This window comes from Gadus macrocephalus, chromosome 4 (assembly GCF_031168955.1).
Source record: "Gadus macrocephalus chromosome 4, ASM3116895v1".
NCBI classification, from domain to species: domain Eukaryota; kingdom Metazoa; phylum Chordata; class Actinopteri; order Gadiformes; family Gadidae; genus Gadus; species Gadus macrocephalus.
Genome location: NC_082385.1, coordinates 9,261,007 through 9,282,547, shown reverse-complemented (window position 1 = coordinate 9,282,547; position 21,541 = coordinate 9,261,007). Strand labels below are relative to the sequence as shown.

Here is a 21,541-nt window from a genome sequence, read left to right as displayed (position 1 = left end):
CTGCATTGTTGTGGGCCTACGTGTTTGCATCCAATGTCAGAGGGAATTTAACTCGTGGCCTGAAAAGGCATTATGGAATGCAGCTGAACTAGAAAAACAGGCCTCCAATGGAAAAAGAAACTGTTTGGAAAACAAAGTAATAAATAGCGTCGTGCCGATTAGAGGCAGTTTGAAGTGGTAACGATTTAGTTTTGATCTTACCGTAACGGTCACTTAAAGCCACGTCTACACAATTGGCATTTTGTTTTGGAAAAGACACACAGATCAACAGCTAAATAAAATGACGTGGCCCGCGGTTTATGGGGTCGACGCCACGGGAAGCAAACAAAGATTGCGCAATAACGTTAGGCTCCACAAAATGTTCAGGTTAAGAATAGGCCTACATCGCAGGAAGAATTAAATGACACACACTATCCCCAGTTTCCCAGTCTTCGTTTTCCCTTAGTGAATTGGATAAATTACTTCCTTCTTGGGTGTTGCGTATCCGTGGCTTGTCAACACCAAAATCTATTCGAACCACGTCCTTGAATAGACAGCCACAGATGCAAGGAAGACGCAGGACCACGGATCTCTTTCAGTGTCCTGAGGAAAAATATCTGCGTTCTTTTAACGTTGTTTTATATGACCTTATATGGCAGTGGGGTGCAGCTTGCGAGCTCGCGTGGCAACTGTCTGTCGTTGCTGCCAAAACCAGTTTGGACCGGTCAGCCGCCCGCAGCTGCCTCAAGTCGACGAGACGGAGTATGCCTAATGTTGCCTTTCTACACAGATATCGAAATGATTTCTTTCTCTGTTTTTCTAGTTTAGAAGTCTATCCCATACATGAGTTATAAAATGGAAGCTATGTTTTTCTCTACGATCCTACGAACTGAGTGGCTCGTAGGACACATTACTGTCCTGGAAAGATCGAGCCTCACCCAGTGATGGCGCAGGAACTTTTCCAGCACAGTGTTCTCCTTTGTGTGAAGGAGCCATTTTGAAACGCAGAGAACACACTGAACAAATGTAGACTAAAGGGTTTCTGTGGACAAAGGAAGCCATGCAGTGAAATATACAAGATGTTTCACATCCCATAAGGGTTTAGCTCGAATAAGATTCTCTTCTGGATTACATGTTTTGAAAACCTAACTGTAAGTTCCTACAATACCAATAAAATGATTTCCCAATAGGCTGTCACACAAACAGTTTATTTTTTAGTTAATTCATTCCCGTCCCCTTCCATTTCATTGATGCTTAAATATATTCCAACATTTACACGTGAATATAAACATTAAGAGTCGGCACGAAAATCCATTACCTTTAAACCCCCTTCATTTGTTGAGCTTAAATGGTGTGTAGTCTAGGTCTGATATCTTCACGTGGACGAGGTTAACACTGGCTGCAATCCTGTCTTCCAGAAAAGTGATACTGTGCATATAGCTCAGATGCTGCTTGAAGCGTTCTGCATATTCGTTGGTCAATAGGCAGTGCCTAGTATTAATGAAACGTTTGAAAACAGCTATATTTTCTTCTTGCTAATGGATGTGTTCCTTTGCAGGAGATGAATTCCCACCATTTCCTAATGCCATTACTAGAGGATCCGAAGATGGAATTGAGAGCATTTCTTCTGACCCTGTACTTAGGCCTGTTAACTGCTTTTCCCCAAAATGAAAAGGTAAATATTTGATGTTTTCTCCATGGGTTTACTCTAGGACTAAGCAGGACATTTGAGCCATTGTATATACGCAAACAACTGCCTGGTTGGTGTTCTACAGACATTGTAATTTGCCCTTGAGGGAAGGTCAGTGAACACATTTGGTTCTGTAATGCCAAACGCAGAGCCTGCCGTTAAGCGCTGCTGAAGTCACCAAAGCACGCTGACATAGGGTAGTTAAATGCACCAAAGCCAAGGTCTATTGAATTCACAGGATATCCCTGCTGAAAGAGGAAATCATTAGTATATCGAAATGGAAAGGGTTATTAAAGAATAGTCAATATTTAAAAGCACATACAAACGATAATGCCAAAGGTGATGGTATATTGTCTGTGGCCCACGAGTGATATTTAGGGAGCGTTTGCAAATAACCTACAACGGATATTTGAATAGTAGTATGCCCGTGATCACAGACATGCCATTGTTCCTTCATGATGAATTTCATGACAGCTCATTAAAACGGACCATTGAAATTTACTTTTACTAACAGCCATTGCATGCCTCACATCAATGCATAACTTAACTATAAAACTGACATTTTTTTATAAAAGAATGTAACTTACTCATTTCTATCCTATAAGGCCATTACGTATACCATCACAGATTGTCATTTCAGTGTTACACTCTATCCAACTCCACCAGATCTTTAAGCTGTTTATTTACATGTTTTTTTCTTTTTTACTTTAGAAACAAACACTACACATATATATATATATATATATGGGTGTGCCATGGCCTAGTTAAAATAAAGATGGATTCCAGGCAGAGGAAAAAAGGTTCAAAATGTCAAAGGGGTTACATCCAGTATTTTATCTTCCTTCTTCTCAATCCTTTAAAGGAGGAATCATAGTTTTATCATAGTCCATAAGAGATGAGCAAATCAAGTATAAGATCCCCTTTGGAACAAAGGAAACCCATATAGGCCATTGAGTCCTGTTTCAGGAAAATGGCTGCCGAGAGCGCTCAGCCCCCTCTCTCTCTGCTCTCTGTTGAAGGATTCCTGAGCCTTGCCTCTAATAGCTGAATGCTGAGATGGTGCTTCATTCTGATTGGCCGTCGGAGCTTCCACTGTTAACCAGCCAATTGCCCAAGCACTGCAAAATATCAAGCAATGACAAACAACCCCCCATTCTGGGAATATCCTTGCGTCCAAATCCAAAGTGGTTAACCTGCCATAATTTCACGTTTCCGTGGTGAATTGTAAAATGGGATAGAATAGATTGGATCTTTGACATTTGATTATATTTAGAAGGGTCGACTAAACCTTTTACAAAAAAGCTAATATTTAAAGATAGGCGATTTGATTGTGGCTCTTTCGCAAAATCGTATTTACACGTAATCACTTAGCATTTAGAGAAAAAATAATTAGGCAGTATTCCCAAGGCTCAGGTATTCCGTTCAGTGCCATGCTCCTCGAGTCAATGCATCCCCCCAAATAGAAGGGCGACTATGTCAACTTTAATGTAAAAGCTTGTAAATATGAAATAATGCGGGGGTTATACCGTGTTCTCGGGCATAATACTTGTGTTAGCCTACTATAAAACAGGTTTACTAAATATTGCCCCCTGTATCTAGCTTGTTTGCCATTTGAGTAAATGCAATCGGCAGATTCAACACCAACAATCAATTTGAGATTTGAGGCCCAAAAAATATATTAAGTCGGCATACATGTTGGATTTATGCGTGAATATAAAATGTCTAAACCAATATTACACATCGACTTCCTTGGATGCTATGGCAACCATAAATAACGGATAGAAATTAGGCTAAGTTTTTTGACGAAAGTGTGGCTAATACAGGAGGTGGGCAAGCTCAGCGGTGTATTGTGGGAGAGACAGAAGCTACCGACTAGAGGCACAATATGTGTTGGCTCTCGCCTAAAAGGAGCCAGTATTCCTCAAGCTAAATCATGTAATGTAAGCCACGAAAGGAAAGCAATATTGTTTTTTTACCAATAGAAAGCATTTATTCGGACAAATCATGTCCAAGCCAGGGGAAAGAAACAGACTGAACGAGGATCATGGTAGAAAGCAGAGTTCAAGTAAGCTTGTTCTTTTTTCTTTCTCCAGCCTAATGTCTGTTTCGGTAACTGGGATACGTTTGATCCCTATTTCTGGTTATCGCCGTGCTTATTAACGTTCAGTAAAAGTCAGGCATTTGGTAATATTTTGCACAATGTGACCATACGACAGCCGGACCGCGTTTTGACTCTGGTTGCATTAACGCTGCCTTCTGTTTCAGGTCTGGCGAACGGCATGGATCATCCCGTGTGCAGTTCGGGGGAGAAGCGAAGTCACCATTGGAGGAGTTACAAGTTGATTATTGACCCAGCATTGAAGAAGGGACAACACAAACTATATCGTTACGATGGACAGACCTTCAACATGCCCGTCAGTACGCCGTTTGCATCCGCGTTTCGTTGCAACCGTTGCAGAATAACTCCATGCTAGGTTAACGTAGCATTAGTCGCTGTAGTTGGACGCCAAAAATGCCTTGCTGTATCTTCCTTATTATGTGACTTGAGCTACATGGGTAGTCGTTTCATGTCGGAATGCTTGTGTATAAGTTACGCAGAACAGTGCTTGGCACAAAAAGTTAGTCTAGCGTGTTCCGGAGTTTTGAATGGAGCGAGAACAATATGACCCCTTCCCCATATAAATTATTATATGTATAGTTATAATGTTAACTCTCCCCCGTCTGCAGAATTCTGGGATGCTGCCACTGGAATCAGTCCGGGACCCGAGGATCGGTCGTCTATGGACGAAATACAAAGAAACGGACCTCCCGGTCCCAACGTTTAAGGTAGCTGTATTTTGGCGCATCCGTGCAATGATTTTCCAAGTTTTTTTTTGTGGCGGGGGGGGGGGCTGTCAAATGAGTTCAAGTGAAATAGACAGACACACCCCCCTGCTGATTCTTAAAAAGTGATTGTTGAATACCTGCGAACTGGTAATTGAATGTCAAAAGATGATCAAAAGTATACACTTTCCATCGACATTCATTAATTCAACTATTGATTGTAATTTTTGAGTGAAGGGGACGGTGATTTGCGCCATTGCTCCAATTTCAACTTTTAGTCCTAATAACTTGGTGATTTCATGATGTTGAGATTCCCTATCAATAATCCGATTGATTTATTTTCCAGATCGATGAATGTTACATCGGTCGCGTGCCTCCAAAGGAGGTGACATTTGCGAGGCTGAATGACAACATACGGGAGCCGTTTCTCACCGAGATGTGCAAGAAATACGGTGACCTCGAAGAAGTAGACATTTTATACAATCCCAAAAATAAAAAGCATCTGGGGATCGCCAAAGTTGTTTTTGAGAACGTGAAAGCAGCCAAGCTGGCTGTTCAGACTCTTCACAACACATCTGTCATGGGCAACATTATCCACGTGGAGCTAGACCCGAAAGGTAAACAAGCGTTTCACCATTTCAAAAGCCGATGGTTTTCATTATAGTTTATTAAGTTAATGGTTCAAGTTATGCTTATTATTATAATGGCAGTTGTCGTGGGTTAAGATTAACATTCGTAACAAGAATTTTTTTAAGTTTTACACTTCCACACGTGTGTGTGTGTGTGTGTGTGTGTGTGTGTGTGTGTGTGTGTGTGTGTGTGTGTGTGTGTGTGTGTGTGTGTGTGTGTGTGTGTGTGTGTGTGTGTGTGTGTGTGTGTGTGTGTCCTTTATATGAATGCATGATCAAAGCTTGTTTGCTTTCTTGCTTATTGGAAAATTGATGTTTTGATTTCGCTAGCCGTGTCACAGCCATGTAATATAACTTAAACGCGATTGGCGCAAGACTACGGTGGGTTATTTGGGGTTTTACAATTAGTTTTACTTGATTTAAGCATTCACTGGCAATACTTCAATGCCTCCATTCCGTATGGATTTGTTGTGAGGTTTTTTATTTTAAAGAGCATCATTTTATTATAACTCTAGGTCTACCGGATTCCAATTGCACACTTGATGAAACTGGTCTTGTATTCACTTTTGTTTACACGACTAGAGAGCCTGTGTCATGAATGTAACATCCCGTAGTGGTTTCTCTTAAAGAGACAGGGTCTGTTTAGGATGCCCTGTGTAATTGCTTGTCTGTAACATGTCTATTAAGATAGCTTTACAAAACATTGCATGAATGCACACTATAGTGACAGCACTAATTTAAACTTTTGCATTGAAGCCAGACAGAATGTTTTCCAATTGATAGTTCCACTTTATGTCTATATCTTCTAGATCATCGTCATTCATCTTTTTTTTGTTACTTATCATCTTAATTATTTTAATTTTCTCTTCTAAATGAAATAATGCGTTTTTCACATTCCCTGCACTAGAAGGCTAGTATTACGGCTGCATTAAATGATATTATCACAATGTTTCCTGATTACTATTTATTCTACCTTTTGACCTCGCATTTAAAAGGTTAAACATAAGATCAATGACAAATTGGCCACACATAACTAACTGTTTTGAATTTCTTTCTGAAATTATTCGATTTAGGTGAAAATCGTCTTCGGTATTTCCAGCTCCTACTGAACGGCAGCTACACGCCCTTGACACTACCTGTTGGTGTGGAGGATGGCAGCGATGTCTCCCCTCACAGTCTCGCTGAAGCCCTACTGGTAACACTTCTTCTTTTTAACAATGAATACAAAAAATATTTTGCTTAGATGATTGCAAACCAGCTCGACGCTTAAACATGGTTCCGTGGAATGGTCTGTGAATTCTAAGGTGTAGCACTGGCTTTTCAATAATATATATATATATATATATATATATTTATTTTTTTGTGCATATGCTACATTATTTAGGACATGTGCTTCCTCAAATCCAGCACCTGGTTCTTCCTGGTTCTTGCACCTGGTCTGATTTACTCAGGATTAGTTTTGATAGTATGTTGTACAGTTGAGACAAGCGCCACAACATCTGAGCTGTAACGACTCGGTTGTCCCGTTTTTCATCCTAAGATTGTATCGGCAAAAACAGCGTAGACATTGTTTTTGGCGATGCTTATTGGTCTAATCCCGGTACATAAAGTATTCATGGGTCTCTTTTGGTACGTGATTGCAACGATTGGTTAGTTGAGCCTCAAGCCAGACTGAGAATCTCTCCCCTCTGGTTCCTCCCGCGCAGAACTGTGAACCGAGTCGCCGGCCGTCGGAGAGCGGAGCCTCGGGGACGACGGGGGGAACAGCGGCCGGCAGCGCCGCCGCCGCCAACAGCAGCAGCACGCCGCTCTCCATGGACACGGCGTACTCCAGCCTGAGGCAGGAGACGCCCCAGTCCCAGGGGACCCCCCACACGCCGCGCCAGTCGGGCACGCCCTTCTCCCAGGACTCCAACTACTCCAGCCGGACGTCCACCCCCGCCTACCAGGCCAGCCGCACGGAGAGCTCCGGCAGGTCGCGCCGCCACGAGAGCAAGTTCCAGGACGCCTACAACCGCCGGCCCGAGAAGCCGCAGTACCGCAGCAACACGTACCGGGTCACCACCCCGTCGTCCTCGGAGCCGGCGTCCTACAAGACGCACCAAGTGACGCCCCCCGAGCCCCCGGCCCCCGCCTCCCCCTTCCCCTACACGCCCCCTCCTCCGCCGGCGGTGGCCAGCTTCAAGTCGTCCTACCCCGCCTACCAGGCGCCGCCGCCGCCCGCCTTCCCGCCCGCCAACGAGTCCTCATTTCACCACCCGGGCCAGCGGGACGGCGAGTACATCCGGCCGCCGCAGCCCCCGCCGGTCGCCCCCACCACGCCGTCCACCGACAAGAACCGGCCAGAGACGCCGCCCCCCGTCCCCCCGCCGGAGCCGGGCCCCCCGCCCAGCACGCCGCCGTTGCCGCGGACCCCCGAGCGCCGGCCCTCGCCCGGCAACCCCACGCTGGACGCCGAGCGCAACAGCCTGGACTCCCGCATCGAGATGCTCCTGAAGGAGAAGCGGACGAAGCTGCCCTTCCTGGCGGAGCGCGACTCGGACACGGAGGTGCGGATGGAGGGCAGCCCCATCTCCTCCTCGTCCTCCCAGCTGTCCCCCGTGCCCCCGTACACGGGCGCGTCGTCGTGTCAGGCCGGCCCGCGGACCTCGCGGCCCCCCAGCACGGGGCTGGAGGACGTCAGCCCCACGCCGCTGCCCGAGTCGGACGACGAGGAGCCCGTCCTCGGCTCCGCCCCCCTGCTCAAGAGGCCGTGCTCTCCGGTCCCGGAGAAGACCAACGACCTGAAGGAGGGCCCCTTTGGGAACCACACCCCCACGGAAAACACAGACCTGGTAAGACGGCATTCAGTGTTTTCACAGTGTTGGCATTCGTTGGGCGCTCCATTATGTTGCACAATAAGTTATTTATGTAGGGTTTATTTATTAGGGTGCAACCGTCCGCAACCGCCACCGTCGCTGAAACTCATTGGCCGATATCATCCAAAGGGACAATGTCCTCTCGGTGCGTCCCTAATCTCAATGGTAATATTGTGGTTAGTGCGAGCCACTTGAAGACTAGCTAATGTTGCCAACATCATTTGGCCATACGGGCCTGGTACTCTCAGGGCTCCAGAGTGCGCCTAGAATTCGGGGTAGTGCGACCAAATATTTTATTTGGGCGCACCGGTGCGACTGAAAATGTATCTGGTATAATTATTATTATATTTTTTTTTACAGAGCAGTCTATTCATAATATTGTAATAACCACGGAAGAGGCAGTGAATGAAGTATTGATTAGACAGCGATTTATTAGACACCTAGTAAACCGTTGGAACACGCAAGACCGGTAACAATAGCAACGCCGGTAAACAACTCAAAATTTGGGTGCACCATAAATACGTGCTGGTGCACCCAAATTAAAAATGTAGGCTCACCAGTGCACCCAAGGAAAAAGTTAGTCTGGAGCCCTGACTCTTGTTTACCTACCACAGCTGGAGCCTAGCCATAGTAGCGTAGGGCACAGAGGAAGTGAACAGCCAACTGTATTTGAACTGTAACTGAACTGCCAAAATTAGACGCTTTTTCAAAAATAATGGTTTTGACTTTTCTTTTGCACCCTCAGCAGGTGCTTAGGTGCTATGGACCTGTGCATGGCAAATGCATCACAGGTTTCTGTTGTGTTTACAAAGTGACCGAAGGGTAAATATACCGTGCTGTATATCCTCTTAGTGATGAAATAGGAGCCGTTCTGCTTTTGTGGAATAGGATGCTTTCATTTCCTCTTTCTAACGTATGCAAAAGCACGCCCGCTTGGATCTAAACACAATCTGTCCGTTGGCCCGAGGCTGCTACACACTTCCTGGTTTGACGGAGGCTGACGGTCGGGCAGGGCCACAGTGGCATTGTGTCTCCAATTTCACTCTTTTTCTTTAGTATCACAAAAGCAAACCTTTCTTTCACCTATTTAGAGGCCACTCCTGTGCACAACTTGAAGCCTGCTGAAGTTTGGTTCTGCCAGTGTGGTTTAATGTAAGGATTGCCTTGGACAAGACCTAGCCCTAACCCTTTAATCGTGGCCTTTGTCGGCACCTTGCTCCCATCCACACATTTATAATTCATACATTATCTCATAGTTATTTAATGATAGATGATAATGTTGATGTTGTGCTGTAAGTTGTTGCGTTATGGTTGCACAATTATTTTTTTATATCGCTATGGGACCTCTTGGCCATTCTGTGTGGCTGTAAAAGATAAGTGCATATGTGAACTGAGATGTGTGTGTGTATGCTGATATCATGTGTGATATAATCAAAGGTTGCTTTAAAGTAATTTCATGAGTGAATGTCAATCATTAAATTATAAATATGAATGATATTCTGGCCAAAATTTGATTTGGAACTTCAGCATTTATGGGCTGTCTCAATATTATCGGAAAAGCTGTTGAGACACTGGACAGATTTGAGAAGGAGTGCGACTACGCTTACTAAAGGTCAAACATGAGTTCCTTATTCATGAGTATGCTCTTAAATGACAAGATACTATAAACAGTTTTGCCACCAATATTAAACCAGAACCATAATAATAAATTAATAACTTGAAAAAAGCATTTCCCCCCAAGCTTTTCAATTATTTTGTCCTTCAAAGCCAAAGGGCTGTCCCGTCCTCAGGGTAATCATGGTCTGACCCTCACTGTGTCTTGTCCCCAGGGTAACCAGGGTCTGACCTCACTGTGTCTTGTCCTCAGGGTAACCAGGGTCTGACCCTCACTGTGTCTTGTCCCCCAGGGTAACCAGGGTCTGACCTCACTGTCTCTTGTCCCCCAGGGTAACCAGGGTCTGACCTCACTGTGTCTTGTCCTCAGGGTAACCAGGGTCTGACCCTCACTGTGTCTTGTCCCCAGGGTAACCAGGGTCTGACCCTCACTGTGTCCCGTCCTCAGGGTAACCAGGGTCTGACCCTCACTGTGTCTTGTCCCCCAGGGTAACCAGGGTCTGACCTCACTGTCTCTTGTCCCCCAGGGTAACCACTCCTCGGGGGAGGACATGGAGATCTCCGAGGACGAGATGCCCGGCGGCTCGCCGCTCGACAGCAGCGAGTGCGCGAAGGGCATCGTGGTGAACTCGGCCGTGTCGCCCATGCACCCGGGCCACTCCATGTTCCCCATTCACCAGTCGGCCTTCGCCCTCCAACACGCCCACCTGGCCCTCCCCGGGGCCCACCCGCACCTGGCCGGGGTCCCGCACCACATGCTGCCGCACATGGGCCCCTACCCGCCGGGCATGATGCCCCTGATGCAGATGGACCTGATGAACTGCCTGCCGCAGTGGGGCAGCGTGCACATGTCCTTCCAGATGCAGACCCAGATGCTGAGCCGCATGTCGCAGACGGGCGGCGGGCCCTACCCCTACCCGCACTACATGGGCGGCGGCGCCTCGGTGCCCTTCGGGGGGCCCTACGCCCCCGTCTCCATGGGGGCCACGCCGGCGGGGAGCCCCGGGCAGCCCTGGCCCCAGCCCAGCATCCCCAAGTTCAACCCGGCCGTGCCCCCGCCCGGCTACGAGGACCAGAAGGAGGACCCCCACAAGGCCACGGTGGACGGCGTGCTGCTGGTCATCGTCAAGGAGCTGAAGGCCATCATGAAGAGGGACCTCAACCGCAAGATGGTGGAGGTGGTGGCGTTCCGGGCCTTCGACGACTGGTGGGACAAGAAGGAGCGCTCGGCCAAGGTATGCCCACGGACACACCGCTGATATCCTGCCTAAATTCTCTAACAACTTTTTTTTGTGTTCTCCCTCTCAATTACCATTCTGTTGTCGCGCATTTTGACTAGTGAATTTGCCAAGCAAAATAGAATATGTGATTTGAATACTTACTGATGTAATCTTTTGAATAAGGATATGATCAGCATTGTTATGATGTTGACACAGTTCTTAATGCAAACAAAGCTTAAATAGTTTGGAATACGCTTTACAAAATTGCCTATTCTAGAATCGGGTGGTTCTGGCATAGACCCAGGAGGAACTAAACTTGAACATGATACTTAATATGATGTGTGATAACGCATTAGTTTTGGATAGGTGTCAGTACACTCATACCTTGCACCCTGTGGACCCCAGATGCAACCGACCGTAGAACCCGACCGTTTAACGGCCTCTCTCGTTCCCCAGGCGTCCCTGACCCCCGTGAAGGCCGGCGAGGGCAAGGAGGAGGAGAGGCCCAAACCCAAGGAGCCCATCAGCTCCAGCCTGCTGGAGAACTGGAACAAGGGCGAGGCGTTGAGCTACGAGGGCATGGGCATGGGGATCTGCCTACGGGGGGCCATCCGCCTGCCCTCCTTCAAGGTGAGCCTCGCCCGCTGCCTGCGAAACAAAGGCCCCACCTGGGGGGGGGGGGAGAGGAGTCTGATGTCTGGGTCGCTGATCGGTGGTGTGTGTGTGTGTGTGTGTGTGTGTGTCTGGGGGGTGTTAGGTGAAGCGGAAGCCCGATCCCATCGCTTCAGGGGACAACAAGCGCGTGCGGCCGTCCACCCCTGTGGACGACGAGCTGGAGGATGAAGGTGAGCCATGGATTAGTATTATTATTATACAGTATACATATGTTCTGATTAGGTGTGGTTAGGACACCTGTTGTCGATGAGGATTTCTTACGATTCTCTCGGCCACAAGGTTCCCCTTGCTCACTTTTCCCCCACATGTCGGCAACCCTCCAAATCTGGGACTAGCAACCGGTTGGACCAAGTCTCTAGCACGCTCAACGGGCAACTCTTTCTAATTGACAAAAGGCCAATTAGAAAGAGTCCATAATGATGCAGGTGCTTTTGGTCTCCAACGACCATCAGGACCCTAGACTTCTTACCAAACATCTCCTAGGCCAATCATCCAATTCCCAACAAACCAACTGAAATTGGTTCCTCATTAGCTAGGAATAATCAGTATAAAAGGCAAACTACATGAACGTTATGGTTAAATATTTAAATTTGGACTAGCTTTATCAAGCTTCTGTCAACCTGGAACATTCATTACAGATCTGACCATTTTGAAGGTCTGTTTGAGTTTTGTGTTATGCATGAGGCAATTGCCCAGTTGTAATCTATAATCTGGCTAATACAATTACCAGGATTCAGATATTATTCCATATAGTCCCGATCCCTTATGCCATTGCGGCTCGACAGCACCATCTTGTGGCGCCCTCTCATTTTCAGTAGCAACACCAGTCTAGTCCGTCAGTCAGCTGATTTAATTATGGGTTGTGGAGTGGGCATTGTTTTGACGTCTTAAACTCCCCTTCATCACGCTCTCTTGTTTCCGTTCAGACCGGGACAGAGACCCCGCGGAGCTCCCCTCGGAAGACTCCAAGATGGACGCGGAGGGAATCGCGGCAAAGCGGCGGCCCTCCAGACCCCTGAAACTGGACAGCGAGGGCGAGGAGCAGGTGGAGACGTCGGAGAAGGAGGAGTCTCTGTCGGACCGGGAGGAGGACTTGGATGAAGCCAAGGCCACGCAAAGGCTATCGTCAGACAAGGTACGGTCGAGTGACGTCGACGGCTTTGCAAACGTAAGCGACCGGTTATGCTCGGTCTCATCCGTGCTTTGAACCACCTGACTGAATATGTGACCAAAGACGCTCCAAACCGAAGGGGTCTGTCACCTTAACGTCACCTCACACTCGTTGTTACAGGAGAGTGCCGAGGAGGAGGAGGAGGAGGACGAAGAGGCCGAGTCGTCCAGCGGCAGTGACGGTGACTCCACAGACTCGTCCGACGACGGTAACCGTGATGTCCCCCAGGGCTCTGCAATCAGTCCCATTTTGTTGAAACAATATTATTGTTAGATATATTTTTTAAGATATCTTTATTTTATTCATGAAATGTTTTATAGAAATTTCAGAACAGCTGGATACGTACTTGTACAGATTTTATAAAAAAAAAAATCGGCTAGAATTTTTTTGGTCTTTTTTTAAGGGTTCTCAGTTACAACGTGAGAGAAAGGCTGAATAAATGCAGCAGGATTATTATTTTATAAACTCAAAAATAATCGTAAAATAACTGATTATGATTTCCATAATCAAGCAGCCTCAGCGTCCCCCCATTTGTTCCCGTGCGACTCCTTCGTGCGGTCTCCGTCCACCGTCTGACCGCGGCCCCTTTCTGTTCCCTCCAACAGAGGTGGAGAGCTCGGCGTCGTCCAAGGCCAGCTACGACTCGTCGGCGGCCAGCGGCGACTCGTCCGAGTACGAGTCGAGCTCGGGCGAGGAGCAGGAGGCCGAGGAGAAGGAGGAGCTGGTGGCCGACCCCGACGACGGGGACAAGGAGCTCCAGGTGCGGTCGTCGTCGTCGTCCTCTTCCTCCTCCTCGTCTTCCTCCTCCGACGAGGAGGCGGCGGAGGTGGAGGTGGCGTCGGAGGCCCGGCGGCCGCGGACCCCCACGGGCCCCTGTCCCGAGGACGACTCCGGCAACGACGCCAGCCCCGCGGAGGAGCTGAGGATCAAGTCTAAACGGAGACCCCCCAGCCCCAAGGACGACGGACCCCCCCCTGGGCCGCCCAGCCCGGACCGCCTCAGGCCACCCTCACCCAAACACATACCAGGTTGGTTTCACTCACCCTCTGTCTCTCTCTAATGCTCTGTGTCTCTCTAATGCTCTGTTTGTATCTCGTGTGTGTGTGTGTCTGTGTCATCTCTCCGTCTCACTTTCACTTTCACTCTCTGATTCTCTCTCACTCTCTCCCTGTGTCTCTCTCTCCCTGTGTCTCTCTCTCCCTGTGTCTCTCTCTCCCTGTGTCTCTCTCTCCCTGTGTCTCTCTCTCTCTTTCTTTCTTTCTTTCTTTCTTTCTTTCTTTCTTTCTCTCTGTCTCTCTGTCTCTCTGTCTCTCTCTCTCTCTCTCTCTCTCTCTCTCTCTCTCTCTCTCTCTGTCTCTCTGTCTCTCTGTCTCTCTCTCTCTGTCTCTCTCTCTCTCTCTCTCTCTCTGTCTCTCTCTCTCTGTCTCTCTCTCTCTCTCTCTCTCTCTCTGTCTCTCTCTCTCTCTTCCCCCTGACTCTCTCTCACTCTGTATTTCCTGTTTGTGTTGCAGCAGAGGCGCCCAATGCGGAGGCCAAAGGCGCCGCTCCGACGCCCAAGTCCCGCCCCCCCCAGGACTACGTCCTCCGACCCCCGACCCCCACGGGCTCCCTCAGCGAGAGCGACAACGACGTTCAAGGCAAGCCTCAGACGGCGGCGGGCACCCCCTGTAGAAAGACCCCCCCGCCCGCCCTAAAGACAGACCCCCCGCCCCCCAAACCCCACCCCGCCGCCCTCATGCACCTCCCCCTCCCGCCCCACCCGGCGCTAGAAGGCCGCCTCCCCCCGCTGCCTCCCCCTCCCCCGGCGGGCCCCGCGCCGCACGACGTCTCCCGCTGGCCCCGCACGTCCACGGACGACGAGGAGTTCCCCCGCACCCCGGGCCGGGACCCCCCGGGGGGCCGCGCCCGGGGCCCGCTCCAGTCGCAGAGCAGCGACGTGGTGCCGGTCACGCCCGGCGGCGACGCCCCGCTGACGGGCGGCAGCCTCCTGCTCAGCTCCCCCCACGTCCTCGGCAGCCCCTTCTCCTACCCCGCCCAGTCCCCCGTCCCGGGCTCGGGGATCCCCCGCACGCCGGGCCGCGACCTCACCTTCACGCCGGTCTTCCCAGAGCCCGCCCCCCTCCACAGGAAGCCCTCGTCGGAGAGCCGGGACGAGCGGCCGCTCTTCAAGGAGCCGCCCTTCACGGCGCCGGCCCCCCTGCCGTCCACCCCGACGCCGCCGCCGCCGCCGCCGCCCGCCCTGTCCACCTCGGCGGAGGACTCGGCCGAGCTCTCGGAGGACCCGCCCCCGGCGGAGGTCCCCGCCACGCCCGACCTCCTGGCCTCCAGCAAGAGGAAGCTCGGCCGGCCCAAGAACAAGAAGTTCCCCTCGGAGCCGATGCCGCCCGCCGAGTCGCCGGACCCCTCGGCCCTCCTGCCGGACCCCCACGCGAGGTCGCTGCTCCCCGACGCGGCGTTGCCCCCGAAGCGCCCCGAGGCGTCGGACCACCGCGGCCTGGACTTCCGGGAAGAGAAGACGGTCAAGGCGGAGGCGTGCCTCGACGACGACGACGGCTTCCCGCCCTACCGGCTGTCGTCGGTGCAGCCGGCGCGGCGGGCGCGGCGCCGCTGGGAGGAGCTGCTGCTGGACAGCCTGTCACCCGCCGCCACGCCCTCGCGGCCCTGCTTCGCGCTGCGCAGCGACTTCGAGGAGGTGACCATCCTGTACGACATCTGGAACGACGGCATCGACGAGGAGGACATCCGCCTGCTGCAGGTCACCTACGACAAGATGCTGCAGCAGGACGACTGCAACGTCTGGCTGAACGACACGCTGTGGGTCAACCACCCTCATATCCTTCACTGCTCCTCCCGCCGTTTGTGTGTACTCATGAAGGGATGGTTGTTGTTGTTGGCGCCCTCTTCTGGCCATTACGGGGAGGCATTTACCGCATTGTGTATAATGGTGAGAGGCAGCTAAAGGGGGATGTTTTCTAATGATGAGAAGCGAATGCATGTTACTTTTATAAGGTGAAACAGAAAAGCAGTAACTCAGTAACTGTCTGAGGTTCTGATGCTATAGCAGGGGTTCGGTGTTTTTAACAACACGACAAAGCCCGAACCCCATTCATGCTTCCTATTTGAAGCTATTCCAGTTCAGGTGTCCTCTCCCGTCAAACGTCAGGGCTGTATGTCCGTCGGCGGGACGATTCCTCGCCGCCGTTCAAACAACAAACCCGCTAGCCTTTAGAACCCCCCCCCCCCCCCTCAGAAGTTAGCCAGGCGGTGGGTTCTCTGACGGTTGCGCTGTGGCCCTTAACTCCTCTGCACCTACCAACGTGCCGGCGGTGAAGCGCAAGCGGCGCGACGACGGCATGCGTGACCACTCCACCGGCTGCGCCCGCAGCGAGGGCTACTACAAGATCGAGAGGAAGGACAAGATCAAGTACCTGCAGAGCACGCGACTGCTGTCGGAGGAGCCCCCCGCCGACACCCAGGTGAGGCCCCCGGGGGCGTGAGGGGCGCGGGGATAAGGCTCAGCGCTCATAGGGCCGTGCAATTTAGCACATTTTGAACGTTATTATGATTTCTGGGTCAAACTCTCCAAACTAATATAATCGGGTTTAATTTATTTATTTTTTTGTAAATCATATTTGTTTTATTCATTAAATGTTTCATTGAAATTGCAAAACAGATGGATAAGTGTTTGTTCATTATTTTCGATGGAAACATTTTGTGTATTTTTTTTCAGGGGAAATGCCAAAGTTCTCAGCTACAAAGTGTTGTTCTGGAGAGAAATGCTGAATGAATGCATCGTGTTTTGAATAATCGTAATTTCAATATTGACCCAAATAATCGTGATTATGATTCTTTCCATAAGCGGCCCTAGCGCTTCATCTGTCAGAACGCACTGTGTCGGAGTATACTTTTTCTTTTCATTTTGGATGTTGGAAACATTTCTATGTACCTTTGCCATGGATGTTTGCACGGAGAGACTGGTTGTTATTCTGGTGTATCACCTGTATCTGAACCTACTGTCGTCATTGGGGCATCCCTTTTATAGACTTGATCATATGAGCCATTATGACCTAGTGGAGCGGTGAACACGGTACAGACTCCTCACCCCCGCCCTCTGTCTCCCCAGGGGATGAGCATTCCTGCCCAGGTCCACGTGTCCACCAGATCGGGCTCAGAGCGCCGCTCGGAACAGCGGCGCCTGCTCTCTTCGTTCGCTTGTGACAGCGACCTGCTCAAATTCAACCAGCTTAAGGTAAAACATGTTAACTCAAATTCAACCAGCTTAAGGTAAAACATGTTAACTCAAATTCAACCAGCTTAAGGTAAAACACATTTTTAACTCAAATTCAACCAGCTTAAGGTAAAACAAGTTTACTCAAATTCAACCAGCTTAAGGTAAAACACGTGTTTAACTCAAATTCAACCAGCTTAAGGTAAAACACATGTTTAACTCAAAATTAACCAGTTAAAGTTAAGAAATATATATTCTAATTCAACCGGCTGCAGGTCAACCAAATTGATACAAATCAACCAGTTTAAGGTAAAACAAATTGATTAAAATCAACCGGCTTCAGGTCAACCAAATGTTTTACTCAAATTTAACTAGTGAATGGTAAAACTAATACTGTGCTCCAGTCATCCATTCCTCGATTCCATCGTACTGAATTGGTAGAGCATTGAATCATCAATACACTCTGGGTGGGAGGGTCAACTATAAGTGCTACTTCACTCATTGGTACTCATATAGTACTTACTACCCTTGAGTGTGCCCTACGTCCTCATTTCCCGTCTCTTGTCTCCAGTTCCGCAAGAAGAAGATCCGGTTCTGTCGGTCGGGCATCCACGACTGGGGTCTGTTTGCTCTGGAGCCCATCGCCGCCGACGAGATGGTCATCGAATACGTCGGCCAGAACATCCGACAGGTGGGCAGAGGCTCGGGTGTTGGCCGAGGGGGTCATTTGCTAAACCACCTATTACCCACGATCACCAGAACCCTTTTTAAATAAAAAATAAAGAACAGTCCAGAGTGTTCCTGTATGCAACGAAACAACAGTCTCCTCACTCCCTTCACGACACCCCTTTTCACCCCTTAAACACCCCTGTCCAATGGCACTACATGAAAGGCTAACGTGTGTGTGTGTCTCCCAGGTGATCGCGGACATGCGGGAGAAGCGCTACGAGGAAGAGGGGATCGGCAGCAGCTACATGTTCCGCGTGGACCACGACACCATCATCGACGCCACCAAGTGCGGCAACTTCGCCCGCTTCATCAACCACAGCTGCAACGTAAGACCCCACAGCACACGACCCTCGCATCCCATGGCCTGAACGACGCCGTTTTGAAAATCTGCCTCTTCAAACATGTGTGGCTGTGTCCACCTAGCTGTATGACGGATAGATGAGCAACGCTGACCAGTCTACCAGCCTACCCAGTCCACTGTGTGGGCTGGTAGACTGACCTTTCCAGCACACATCTAGGTGGACACTACCACTGGTGACGTCAGAAGAGGCCGATTTTCAAAACGGCTTGGAACGGCTAATCACACTCGCACCTGGTGGTAGAATGTGTCACCTTTTTAAGATCATGAGCTAATGGAACCTATGTGAAGGAGCCGTTAACCTTTCATATGAGAGTGTTTACGTGGATGTGCTCTGTATAAAAAAATCAACATTCGACCCCCACAATAGAGGATTTATAAAAAGGTGATTAAGTTTATACAGCAACACCCTTTCTAACGGTGCGTGTCGGCAAAAAGGTGTACGCCGATAACGATATATATCCGTGACGGGTCAATATCGGCCCATAAAATCGGACCAACCGATATATCTGCAGGTCGTTAACATGACGACGTGTTTCCCCGTAGCCCAACTGCTACGCCAAGGTGATCACGGTGGAGGCCCAGAAGAAGATCGTCATCTACTCGCGGCAGCCCATCAACGTCAACGAGGAGATCACCTACGACTACAAGTTCCCCATAGAGGACGAGAAGATCCCCTGTCTGTGTGGGGCGGAGAACTGCAGGGGAACCCTCAACTGATCCCTCGCTGTCCATTCTACCGACAAGGGCGTCTTGAGAAAGAAAAGAGAGAACCCAACCGAGAAGCACTGTCCCCCCCGTCCCCCCCCGTCCCCCCGTCCCCCCCCGTCCGTCCCCCACTAACCCGACACTCACACAGACTCCCCATGCCAAAAGAAAAGATTTTGTGGCTACGGATCAGTTGTATGTTTTTGACTCCCCAACACACGCGCGCACACACATTTCCCTAAAGATTGTTTACGATTTCTGGTGCTACGGTACAGAAAAGAAAATTGTTTGACTACTGCCACTGACTGAAATATTGGCCCGAGATACTAGGCCTTGCTGGCACATTCTTAATGAACTCGGTAACGTGGTTAAGAGTCGATTCAGCAGTCTCCCGAACCCGTAAGGCCCGTTTGTGTTTTCCGTACGTCTGAATGTACTATCACTTTAACTCACGTCAGCTTTACCACATGTGGTACATGTCCCACAGCACATAGACTTAGCATGGAGAGCTGCTTAGAAACGCGGTGTCACAGACAAACACGCACACACGCACGCTCTTAGGAAGATCCCCCCCCAAAGCCTGAAGCCAGAGTCTCCCCAGATTCAACCAGTGGCACCCTAGATGGGGCTTGAAAGGAAAAGCTCAAACGTTGTACAACTGGCCCTCCACGTGAAGAAACCGTGCTGGTTTCTGGCTCTACCTCTTCTGATGCACCCGTTTTCTGAAACTACACCACAACCTCCACAACAAAAGAAAAAAACAACCACAACCGCATACATTTTGTACGGGACGTTAGGCTATCTCTCACGGTCACCAGCCAGTATCGCTGCTTCCTTTTTGAGTTTATGCAAAGGTAAGGATTCTAGGTGCAAAACTAAAACCAACTCTGATGGTATTAACGAATATCCAGTGTTTTTTGATTCTTCTGTACATGTTTTATGATCTAGTTTTTGTTTTTTTCAAAGACGTGATTGTTTATTGTGTTGAGTGCATGATTGAGTGTTCACTTGTTGCCAGGTTACGGTTTGAGAGACTTAGGTTAAGTATTTTCATTTTGGATTAAAAAAAAAGAAAGAGACTTGGGAGAACCCTGTAGGTTATAGTGGCTGAAGGGTTCGATTCTTCAGAATCGGAGTCTCCAGTCTAATTTAACACCCTACATTGTGAGGAAATAATATATTTGTCACTTTTGAAAAAGAAAATGGTGTATGAAAAAAAGAAAAAAAAGCTGACGAAATTACGTTAAGTGCCATTTGAGTGTGTCTGTGTGTGTGTGTCTGTTTGTCGTCTCAGACAGCAATGTTAAGTTGCATGCACAAGTTAGTCGCCCATTGTCACCATTGTTAGTGGTGTTTGGCATGAAGAGGTGTGTGTCTGTATTCATCTATTGGTTTGTTCTTTCCTAATGAGGTGTTATGGATGATTGTCTCGAAAGTGAACCTGCTCCATCTTGTAGTGCTTCCTCCAGCCCCTCTTAAAAACCCTACCTCTCGCTCCACCCCTCTAACAACTAGTCTCCTTTCCCAACCCCGATAGCTCTTCCTCCACCCCACTTAGAACTACACCTCTTCTTCAAAACCTAGACCTCCTCTTCCTCCATCCATCTCACAACTTAACCCCTTTCTCTAGCCCCTAATCCCTCTCCCCCCCCGCTTTACTACCAGTGTTTTGATCAGTGTTTCCTCGGTCCGTCTGTCCTCTAACGTTGTTTCTTTAACAATGCGTCACTAAGAAGGCGGATCTTCTTCATGGACGTCAATGCACTAGAGGCTTGCACTTCAGCTTCCTGTTATTTCTAGTCAATCGGATTCCTTTTTCGACCAAGTCAGTCATTGCCCTCCATCAGCTGGGAAGATTCTAAGTTGTTTTTTTTGTGTTTTTCCCCCACAACACCGTTGATGTTAATATTGTACATGAACTATTGTATAGATTTTGATTTTCTTTTTTTTACTTCACAAATGTAATACTTTTAATGATGCATTTTTTTGTTAAGTTTTTTTAGACAAAAGACTGAGTATTTAAGAAGATATTTTCAGGGATCTGTAAAAGGAATCTGCCAAGTTTAACAAGGGTTAAAAGGTGGTTTATTTAAACGAGAAAAAAGGTCCATTACGTACTGAAAATGTCTCCTACCTTTTTGAAAGATTGTTTCTTGTGGAAACGTCTTCATTTTTCTGCCCATATCCTTTGTAATCTTAAAAAGTGTAAATATCTAAACTGTGAATACTATATATATATTTTTGTTTCTGGGGTTTGCTACACCGAACACGGCTCATACATGTATGTAACTTATGAGGTGAACAAAGGGCCGGTAGCAGTGATTTCAGCTTGTGTCAAGCTTTGGTTTTTAATTTTCAGTTGTAAATTCTATGAAACATGTTTGCAGTGCGCAGAAAAAAAATGGTGCAGAATCAACATGGGAAGGGGACAGAATTTTCAGCCTGTTTCTCATGTCTATTTATTATACAAACAAATGTATGAAAATGGAGATCATGGAAAATAAAGGCAATTTTGCATACAAATGGTGACAACTTATTAAAATCAATGCGTACGCAAAGAAACGCTGAGGTTATAGACGTTTTCTAAGAGCCATTTTTATGTATAAATGCCTTGTAAATGGGTTTAACGGCACCACCTGGTGGCTACTTGAAGCAAGCTACCGTTTATAAGGTCACTACTGTTGCGCCTTGAACAGGTGACAGCAATTAACGCAAAAAGTTTCCATGACCAAATTACTATGACATGTTACGTATTAATTGTGGTACATCATTCACACTAGTTAACCTTATGGCCGTTATTAGTAATTATCTTTTTTTTTTTATTATTATTTTAATGATTTATTATGATAAAAGGCAGAG

The 21,541-nt window shown here is 48.5% G+C and overlaps 1 protein-coding gene across 4 annotated transcripts; it reads left to right on the top strand.

Moving 5' to 3' along the window:
- Positions 1-13: 13 nt before the first annotated feature.
- On the top strand, positions 14-21,205 carry setd1ba (SET domain containing 1B, histone lysine methyltransferase a). 4 transcript variants are annotated; one of them, XM_060050028.1, is made up of 20 exons: positions 14-741; positions 1,538-1,654; positions 2,689-3,734; positions 3,935-4,083; positions 4,397-4,495; positions 4,839-5,109; positions 6,195-6,316; positions 6,828-7,955; positions 10,121-10,828; positions 11,270-11,443; positions 11,571-11,658; positions 12,415-12,623; positions 12,780-12,867; positions 13,265-13,687; positions 14,171-15,490; positions 15,969-16,135; positions 16,783-16,908; positions 17,459-17,578; positions 17,805-17,942; positions 18,521-21,205. In XM_060050028.1, exons 3-20 carry the CDS (start codon positions 3,674-3,676, stop codon positions 18,692-18,694), a joined length of 5,565 nt encoding a protein of 1,854 aa, XP_059906011.1. In that variant the 5' UTR covers positions 14-741; positions 1,538-1,654; positions 2,689-3,673; the 3' UTR covers positions 18,695-21,205. The 4 variants fall into 4 exon arrangements, with proteins under 4 accessions (XP_059906011.1, XP_059906010.1, XP_059906014.1 ...); XM_060050027.1 differs by having other exon boundaries at positions 14-1,130; XM_060050031.1 differs by lacking the exon at positions 2,689-3,734.
- Positions 21,206-21,541: the final 336 nt, after the last annotated feature.

Coding starts and splice junctions, on each gene's coding strand:
- setd1ba (XM_060050028.1), top strand. CDS start 3,674: ATGTCCAAGCCAGGGGAAAGAAACAGACTGAACGAGGATCATGGTAGA. Junction 6,317..6,827: donor GTCTCGCTGAAGCCCTACTG/GTAACACTTCTT, acceptor CCTCCCGCGCAG/AACTGTGAACCGAGTCGCCG. Junction 11,444..11,570: donor TCCGCCTGCCCTCCTTCAAG/GTGAGCCTCGCC, acceptor GGGGGGTGTTAG/GTGAAGCGGAAGCCCGATCC.